The sequence below is a fragment of the Fulmarus glacialis genome, unplaced genomic scaffold (assembly GCF_000690835.1).
Source record: "Fulmarus glacialis isolate BGI_N327 unplaced genomic scaffold, ASM69083v1 scaffold38152, whole genome shotgun sequence".
In the NCBI taxonomy this organism is placed as follows: Eukaryota; Metazoa; Chordata; class Aves; order Procellariiformes; family Procellariidae; genus Fulmarus; species Fulmarus glacialis.
Window position 1 is genome coordinate 4,269 of NW_009199206.1, and position 9,871 is coordinate 14,139.

Genomic DNA, 9,871 nt, shown 5'->3' on the forward strand with positions numbered 1-9,871 from the left:
ATTGCCCCAATGAAGCATTGCACAGTCCAACTGAAAAAGAAACCAGACTCATGAGAGTTTTTCATTAACAGTTTTGCTGCTAACCAAACCAGCCTTGGTATGACGCAGAAGTCAGTTTCAGAAACTTTTAACCTTTTCCTCTACTGTTGTTGCATTATTTTTAAAGCACGATGCTACCCTCATACACAAAATAATGTCTAGCTTATAATGATTTCTGTTCATATGTACAAACCCCAGTAAAACAAGTTGAACACAATATACACACTGGGAAATATAATCCTGGAATATGTGTCAATAACATGATTGTTCTGCAAAATCATCCTGCCCACGTTTCCCTTCAGAGATCTCTTCCGCTTTATGCGAGTTGTGTCCACATTGGAGACGCTGGCTGCATGTGCCCGAGTCTCATTCTCTTCACAGCGGTCTGAGAAAGCAGGCAGGTCCATGTCCACATCCGTGTCGTGAAAGCAGCCATCGAAAGCCATTGCTTGCACTGCATCAATACTATACATTCCTGAAGCCTGGCAACAAAGAACAGTTATTCTGCGTCTAGCAGGAGCCATTTTAGTAAATTATAAATAAACAAAACAGAAAATAAAGAGAACTTTCTCTTCAGTGCTGTTCCCTCGCTGGAGAGCACATGGAGAACCGGGCTACCTCACAGGATTGCTATCTGTGGGGCCTGCCCCCTTGGGCAGGACATGAGCAAGGAGGGGGATACATGCGATAAAACACACTTGTGTGACTGACTATTGCCAGCTTCTGGCGCCAGCCAGAATATATGTGTCCCAGCTTCTGAAACAGAAAAATAAAACTCTGCCTCTCCTCTAGGTCTGCATTGCTGGAGTTGTGGGAAGTGACTTCAAACATTTCCATGAGTAGTTTTTTGATGGGATTGTATCAAATCACATGAGCAACATATGCACCCTTTTTGTGTTTTTCCCCTTGTGATATTCCAACAAATGAGTTTACGGCGGGGGGGGATATTCTTGAAGCAAAGGTTTTAAGTGAGTGCTTCATAGAAAGCAAATGTTGTGAACGTTTCTGCTTCAGGCAGGCTTTTCTAAGAATGACCTTGTCATTCATCTGGTCTTAGGACAAAAAGGCATCATTAAACCCATCTTCCTAATTGAAAATGGCGAAGCAGGAGAAGGAGAAATAGACTCTGCTTCACAGGAAACAGGAAGGAGTATTATATGAGTGCATTCGGGGGTATATTTCAGAGAAAGGAAAAATACCTTGATTAATAGGTATTTGAGAACAGAGTGAAGGTTAACTTCCTCTGGGGGGAGGCAGGGAATCAGGAGAGGTACTCCCTAACCTCTGCCACAAGAAAAGAAAGGGAGAGAAAGCACAGACCTTCTCAAGATCTCAAAGAGGATGATACATTTCCTCCCTTCAGCCAAATAAAGAAAAGTGAGATACAGAGTGGAGTCACAGAGATGGTTATTGTACTGTTATCACAGTGGTGTATCAGGATTACACTGTGGCTTCTGTGATGCTTTCTGAAGGCAACAAAACACAGAGGATTGTACCTTGCCCCTTTTTTTGAGTTGCTTTCTCTCTTCAATTGTGGTGAGATAGTTCACTGCTGCATATTCGATGACAGACAGGAAGACAAAAAGGAAGCTGATCCATAAATACACATCCACAGCCTTTATATAAGACACTTGAGGCATTGAGGCACTTACTCCTGTCATGATGGTTGACATTGTCAGCACTGTAGTTATACCTGCCAATGAAAAAGGGGAGGTTATCGTAATACTGGCCAGCTGGTTCTGTTTAGCTCATCACTATTGCTTGGACAGCACAGCTTTGTGAGGGCATATGATTGACACTGTCTTTAACTTCATTGCACAGGCTCTGAAAAGTGGAGTGAACCATGAAGGACCTATCACATACAATACTGAAACCAGTAAATCATCTCCCTGCTCAGTGTGTGCAGCTAGAGCTGTGGCACACCAGGTTCAAACAGTGGGGACACAACACTGGCGATGCAGCAGCATAAGGAACATATTCCTATGACAGCTTTAGGCACTGCTATAGAGAAGTGAAAGCAGGTTTGTGGTCTTCCCTCACTTCCCAGAGCCAGGGTCTCCACTACATGCTTTCTTGTCCTGGAGAATCACTAAAGAATCACCAATTTCCCTCCTAACTCCTTCTCAAATTGTATTTCTTGAAAACATATGTTAGCTTGTATGTCTCTGTCATAACTCCATGGCTCTCTAAAAACACTCTAGCATAAAAATGCTATATCCATTGAAACTAAGAAATATTTTTTGTTTACTTCAGTGTGTCCAGAATTTCACCCTCATCTTTTCAATCTCTCCTCTTATGTGCAGCTATTAATCTCTTTTTGTTTTGCTCTAGCTCAGAAAAAAAAAGAAAAAACCACCAGCCACCAACACAGGCCCTGCTTTTAAAGAAATTAATGTAACACTGGAAGTGAAGACACCTCAATAACACCTGTGAGACAGCACTGGCTGATAGCATAGCCTTTCAGCTGGGTCTCAGTATAGCCTTTCTCCAGTTTTATGCTAGTTCAAGTCCACTGGAACATACAAGAGTTTTCCCTCTCCCTCTCTGCAAGTTCCTTAGGTTGAAGGATGAAGAGTTTTCCCTCTCCCTCTCTGCAAGTTCCTTAGGTTGAAGGATGAAGTTTGAAATACATCATATAAGAGGAAATCAATTTATTTAAAATATGTACTCTCTAGGCTAGGGAGCTAAGCTTTTTAAACTTTTTTGTTAACATTGCCTATAAATTATGTATGCTTATGCTAATGAAATGTGCGTTATTCATAGAACTCCTGATGCACAACCTTCTGCAGAAATCCATATATAAATTAAAGAACATGATCAGCAAAAACATCTTGACGACATTACAAATGACCTACTGAGAATTAAAACTTTATTTTTAAAGGTGAAGTTAAATTTCTTATAAATAAAAGGAATTGGTAGATGCATTAATGAAAGTAGGTAGGAGGTACCATAATTTGTTTTTAGACTAACAAATAGATTTATATCTCATGTATCAATAGCTTTAGACTGTGCCAATAGAAAGAGATCTGAGGTAGCTACAGTCCTATTTTTTCTAGATTGATATAGCTGTAGATAAAAATTGAGGGCTCCCTCAGTACATGCAAGCTTGTTTCTTAAACAAAGATCCTCAAATTTTCACTTGTCTTAGAAATATGGCAACAAACAGTTGGCTTCTGGGACTAGCATCAGTGAGATGAAAGCACAGGAGCTTCTTTACTAATTCTTAAACCGACAGTTGCAGGACTCAGATGCATTATGGTTACATTAGATAACTTAACAAACTTCCATTAGATCTTCACAGAGATGCTAATCTTTGAAAAAGTGTACTCATTCCAAGGCCATCAACATTAAATTCCCAACAAAGGCAGTCTTGAAGTGGTATCAGCTGATTCATCACTGAGAAAAACAATAATGTTACTAAAAAACCCACTGTAATAAGTCTTTTTCTCCTGAGCTGTGGTGTTCAGAACTAAAACTGTGAGAGCAGAAAGATGCCCAACTTACTCTGGCTTCCACAAGAAGCCCGTGTGCCTTGCGCAATTAAGGCACCAAAGCAAACATTTTCAAGGTGCCTAACAAAGAAAGGCTTTGCTGCATAGGACAAGTCAGGAAACTGGTTCCAAGTTGGTAGGAATATATCAAATGTTTCTAGAGAGAAAGCAGAGCTGCAAAGCTTTTAGATAGATTGTGGTACGCCTGTTAAATATCTCTCATGAACCACGGATTTGGGGAGGGATCTGACTACCTGTTACTACCTGTTACTTTGCTGGGAAGAGGGGAGGAAAAAACCAACGTAGTCTTTGAAGGAGGGGGGCGGAGGGGAGGGGGGCAGGAAGGAATGAAGTAAAATTCTACATAGGGAAATCTGCAGAATCATCCCTTTTTCCTTCTGTGGTGTGTGAGCTGTTTTCTAATATAGCAAATTCAGTCTGAACAAACATCCCATTTCCAAACGTAGAGGTTGAATAAAGGACTTTGTGGTAGTGACAACAGTGCCAATAATAGTGTTTTTCAGGCAATTACGTGATATACTTGCTCATGTCCTGTGTAAATAGGAAGATAAGGTAACTTCAAAACCTCTCCCCTATCCATTCTATACTTCCCAAAAGAATGTACATGAAAGGTTTACCTAGTGATACCCTGGCAGGAACGGCTCTTCTGTCAATCCAGAATGAAACCCACGACAGCATCACCATCAGCATGGCTGGGAAATAGGATTGTAGGACAAAAAAGAAAATATGTCTCCGGAGTGCAAAGTTTATAAAAAGTCGATTGTACCAACCTATCGAAAAAAGAGAAACAGGTTGGGGGAGAAGAGAGCTGTGTTATTTGTGAGCTCTGTTCACTGCCCCCCTTCTTCCAGTAGGAATGGTGTATCCACATCAGTAATAGCAAATGCCTAAGAAATATTGCCACCACCTTGGTTTTATATAGCGCTTTACAAACTGTCCGTTATACCTCGCTAAAATACTGCTGTCCCGTGAGTGAAGAATCACAACTGCGTAAATAAAACACTGTATTGTAACTGAGGTTAGGAAATTGAAAAAAAGGTAAATAGACTTCAGGTGAAGCTGCCGGGAGAACACAGACGGAAGGTAGTTGTCCATCCCAGCTAGGACAGCGAAGCCAACAGCCTGCCTCCCGCAGAAAGCAGCCTGCCTTCTCTCACGCTACAAACGCCCGGCAAGAAGCAGCAGCCTTTTCCTGGGCCGGGCCGGTGCGCCCGCCCAGGCTGACTCGAGAGGAAAGGCTGCCACCTAGGGAGCTGTGGGGCGTGCGCCGCCCCTGCAGCCCCTCCCGCGGCGGGAGAGGGAGCGGTTTGTCCCGAGGTGAAAAGAAGACAGAAGTGGCTGGCTGCGCAGCATCTGCCTGTCCAGCAGAAGCAGAGCCATCCGCAAGCCTGTGCTGGAGCCGTCACGCCATCACAAAGAGCGACTTTATAAAAAAGAATATCTCAACAATAACCCTATCTAATATTAAACATGCTCTACGTGCTTTCAGTTGTGGAGAAGGTGTTCGGTTTTAAAAATTATTGTCTCAAAAATGGATTGAAGATGTTGTTCCTTTGGAGGCCAGGGAACTCCAAAAGCCTAAATGTTATGCGTGTGTAGTTCGCTGAGATTCACAGAACCTAAAATGCATAAGGCTGCTTTGTGAGCAGGATTTTTGTCCATTTTTTGCCCGAGACTCTTCAGGGGGAGATGGCTCCCATTAGAGTTGTGCTTATTGTTCCTCACTATTACTTACTTTGGGGGACAGGGTCTGCGTGTAATCATTTTCTTCCAACAAAAAGCAAAATAAAAGAACAAGAGAAAGTGGATCCTCCTGACTGAAACAAAACCTCAAAGCCAAAGAAAAGTGTGTGTCTACAAAGAGCAGTGTTCTAATTAACAGATACGGTACACACATTATTCAGCTACTTCCCAGTGGTCCCTGCGACCTAAAAAAAAGTCTTTCCTTTCACCTTTACCCTGCTGAGTAAGCTCATCACCAAATCATCTGCATGTAAGTGTTAAGCAGTTACACTTTGCAAAGTCAAAGGTGCTGTGAAGGTGCTGCAAAGGCCTGGGTACAGGGCTGGTATGAGGTTGCACTGTTGTGCACAAGGCCGTATTTGCTTGCATAAGTGTTTAGTGTTTGATGCGAATAGCAAGGCAGAAAGAAGCCTTCCCGGAACCCAATTTCAACACACACTGATAGCAGTTTGGTGGAAAACATCCCAGTCTCCTTCTTGCCACAAGGACAAATTTGACGTAGCTTTCAGCAAGGCACAGTTATGATAGGAAGGTATCACTCGCCCTCTTCTCACGTGACAGTGGCTCTTGAAAGCTGGAGCTTTGTTCTTAGCTCATACACAAGCAAAAGACAAGGATGAAGAACCTGATCAAGCTGTGAATTCCTCACTGCTTAGGCTGCATCATAATTTAAACTGGAATTTCTGCATTCAATATCAGCCATTGCAAACTTGAATGGCTATCCTGTAAATAAAATACAGTAAATAAATCTATTTGCAGCTTTCCTGTATGTCTTAAAGGCTTTTTTCCAAAGTGGGATGCATTTCATCATACTATATGGATGTCCTGGTTTTGGCTGGGATAGAGTTAACTTTCTTCCTAGTAGCTGGTATAGTGCTGTGTTTTGGATTTAGCATGAGAATAATGTGATAACACACTGGTGGTTTAGTTGTTGCTAAGCAGCGCTTATGCTAAGTCAAGGATTTTTCAGCTTCTCATGCGCTGCCAGCGAAGAGGTGCACAAGAAGCTGGGAGGGAGCATAGCCAGGACAGCTGACCCAAACTGGCCAAAGGGATATTCCATACCATATGATGTCATGCTCAGTACGGTGAGTTCAGTGTTATGCATTTCATCATATTTTATGGAATAAGTTCCATTTTATTAATCTGCCGTGATATAAAGGACATATCCACATGGAAAAGAATTGACTCAGATTGGAAAGTACAGTACCAAGCGTGCTGTTTTATCTGGTTAAAAACGTATGGTTAGACTACTTACATAGAGAAGTATTTCAAAATTTATAATTGCATGTGCAAATACAAAGAAAATAAAACCCACCTTGCATGAAATCAAGACTATAATAAACTCCTAAAGCCTTGTGCAGTTTGCCAGAAAGTATAAATCAAGATCTATAGGGAGGAATAAAAACTTGTCTGGGGCAGATATCTGTATTTAAACAATGTAGCACTGACATAAAGGGATTTTTTTCTGCAACTTTATGTATAAACATAGAACATTAAACAAACCATGAATTAGACCTCAATAAGTTATAAATGCTCTCATTCAGAAATCTTATAATGAATAGACTTTTACTGATTTTCTACAGCTCCAAAGATGAGGAGATTTTAGACAATAAAACACACTGGGATTCCTCTTGGTTGCTTTCTAGTACTTGACCTTTTAGGGTTTACATTTTCAAGCTTTTCTATATAACCAGGACCGAAAGATTCCTGTAAACCCAACACTCCAGTGGCTTTCAGAGAAGCACCACAATTTTGCAAAAGCTTACAACAGCATACATTTGGTTGTTGTGCATTTTTTTCAGGTTCTTTTTGTCAGATGTTAAGTTACAAGTATTATTATGGCCTCTTCTTCTAATATCAAGGAAGTGTTACATTGGTAATGTAAAAAGAACCGAGTACCTAGGCCGACAGACCAGTATGATTGACAGACCTCATTTTAACTGAGACCTCTCAGCAGTAGTAGTCATTTATTAGCAACAAATTTAAATGTGAAAGACCTTCTGCATGATTGTGTCCTGTGCTTCTCTCTTTTAATGACAGGGGCTTACTATACCAGTACTGCTGTAAAAAGCTAGTCCACTGGAAGCACTGAATTCTTCGATGAAAAACTGGGAGAGGGAGATGTGCTCATCTGTGCTCAGGGACTTGTTTCCATGTTTCCAGTATAACATCAGATCATCTTCATTGTATGCATCTACGAGAAAGTAAAAACTAAATCACCTCTTCTGCTGGAATAATGCTTCTGTTTTCTTCTCTTAGGGATAGGAGACCACTCAAAACAATTTGGGAAAGCCCCAAAGAAACATTTTTTTCACATCAATTTGCCAGTCAGTTGACACGGAAAAGATTGCAAAGACCGTATTCCATCTTGTTCCAAGTGGAGCCTAATCCTGTGCCCTGCCAGCAGCTTACCTGACAGATGGAGGACATGGGCATGCTCAGGGTCACAAAGCACGTAGAATCGGAGCTCTTGAGCTGCCACACTGAGCACTGAGCCTGAGCACTGGGGATCTGTTCTCTTTTCCAAGACTAAGCTACAAACCAGCATCCCAGTTTTACTCATAATCCAAATAAGAATAAATTTAGAGATATCAAAAGGCTCTGCAAAACAGAATTACCTTTTGTTGTCCAGCTCTACAGCTTACTACAGACAACTGTCAGGGGTGAGAAAGCAGACATTTTACAGTAAATCAAGCACTCAGTTTCATTTTTCCATGACGTCAAATATCGACATCTTATTTTACTTTTAACTTGCACTTTTTTCTCAGAAAAAAACCACAATTTTTGACAGAGGAAACATTTTTAGATTTAGGTCTTGGCCTTCGACCCAGTCAAAACAAAGCAGGGTGCATCATGGTTTTCTATGTTCCCAAAGCTCATTGAGTCCTGGAAAGATCCCAAACTGGCCACAGTTTAATATATATGGGTTGAAGGGTGCAGGTCACACATCAAAAATAAGTGAAAAAGATATTATGAACAAGATGGAGTGCTGGTAAGAATGCACATGTGAAGAACAGGTATGAATTAAACTTACAGCTTTCCAGTTCTAAAGAACAGTTCTGAGTGTCCAGAGGAAACCTACTGAAATCCATGAAACACATAGCAGAAACTGTTATTCTGCAGAAAGGAACAGAAAATCAGAAATTAAATGAAAAAATTCATACTTTCTTCGGGTAGTGCAGACATCTTCATGAGATCCCCAACCAATCAGCTGTTTAGAATCCTGATGATCAGGTTTTTCTACTTTTTTTAGATGCTTCTAAAATTGCTTCAACATAATGAGATAAAACTAAATCAGTGAGAGAACCATATTTTTTAAACATAAATAGTCTTTCTTATTAAGTACATTACCTTCAATTTTTAAAACCTTTACTGCCCTGATCCTTCATTAGCCTTTCACACGTTTTGCTTTGAAGGGTTACCCTTATGAAGATTAACAAGGAAAGTTCACATTCCTCGACTGGATTTCTCATAGACTGAAGTAGATAATATTACAGATTAGAGCAAATATTATTCCAACTGCTATTTTCCCGGCTAGAATGGTTATAATTTTTAATTGCATAAAAAGATAAGCTGCAGTTTCTGGAAGCCTACTCTCCTCTTCAACACCATGGAAATGCCTTATACTCTAAAAAGCTTAAGGAAATCTAGGCAAAGACATTATTTTGCACCTGCTTTTTCACAAACATTTAGAAAATAAATGTGCCTTGACATTTTAACCAATAAACAAAAAAAAGGCTAAAGGCAGCAATTTAAATATGGTAAATATTGCCAAATTTCCCTTTCTTGTCACAGCTTGCATGTCATTTGATGTTTTAGTTTGATTTTTCGGTATTCCCCAAACTGAATCCTACCAGGGTTTAAGTGATAAGGGATATACTGGGTATATAAGTGATCTTTGAAAACTTATGATGGGTAATCACACTGTAGCTGAATTTTTACAAGTGTAAGATTGTAAGAGTGGTACATCTTTAAAACCATGCATAAGACTTCCAACTATGGATGTTGTTTCAGTCTTTTAGCTATTGAGCAAAGGACCAGGGGAACAACAAGAAAATGTTGATTGAAAAAAAAGAAAGACTATTTTAGCAACAAATCTGGATTTTTGTTCTGCTTTGTTTCAATAAAATCCTGGATGCTAGGCACTGAAGAAATACTGTGGAATATGCAGATTTCTTGCACGTAAGTATTTGGAAAATAATTTACCCACTGCATGTAAAACTGGCAGTACAAAAAGGGTGTTTTAATGAGCATCTGATTCTTTAGGAACATACACATTAACACCACTCAGGCTAGAAACACACTGTTTCACCTTAATCATTTTAAAACCTTGGTTCACCAGCCTATAGGTCACCCCTTTCCCACTCAGTTTGATAAGAACTGATAAAGAAGGAAAGGAAGAGGACAGGGCACCTGCCCTTCCTGCTTACATCCAGGAAGAAATCCACAGGTTTGGCAGGAACTTTGGGGCTTTGCTATTCACTGGCACAGGAAGGTGAGGCTGGCTGCAAGCTCACCTGTCAGAGCAAGGAGGAGTCACCCAGTACACACCATTTGGTAATGCAGGGTTAGGG

The 9,871-nt window shown here is 40.5% G+C and overlaps 1 protein-coding gene across 1 annotated transcript in view; it reads right to left on the reverse strand.

Moving 5' to 3' along the window:
* Window positions 1–218: 218 nt before the first annotated feature.
* The window catches only part of GABRR3 (gamma-aminobutyric acid (GABA) A receptor, rho 3), a 30,247-nt gene continuing 20,594 nt past the window's right edge, over window positions 219–9,871 (reverse strand). The window contains exons 5-9 of the mRNA XM_009573170.1: window positions 8,332–8,414; window positions 7,351–7,491; window positions 4,169–4,321; window positions 1,536–1,732; window positions 219–521 (exon numbers count right to left, since the gene is read on the reverse strand). Of these exons, the coding sequence (XP_009571465.1) occupies window positions 219–521; window positions 1,536–1,732; window positions 4,169–4,321; window positions 7,351–7,491; window positions 8,332–8,414 (877 nt within the window). The remainder of the gene's footprint in view (window positions 522–1,535; window positions 1,733–4,168; window positions 4,322–7,350; window positions 7,492–8,331; window positions 8,415–9,871) is intronic.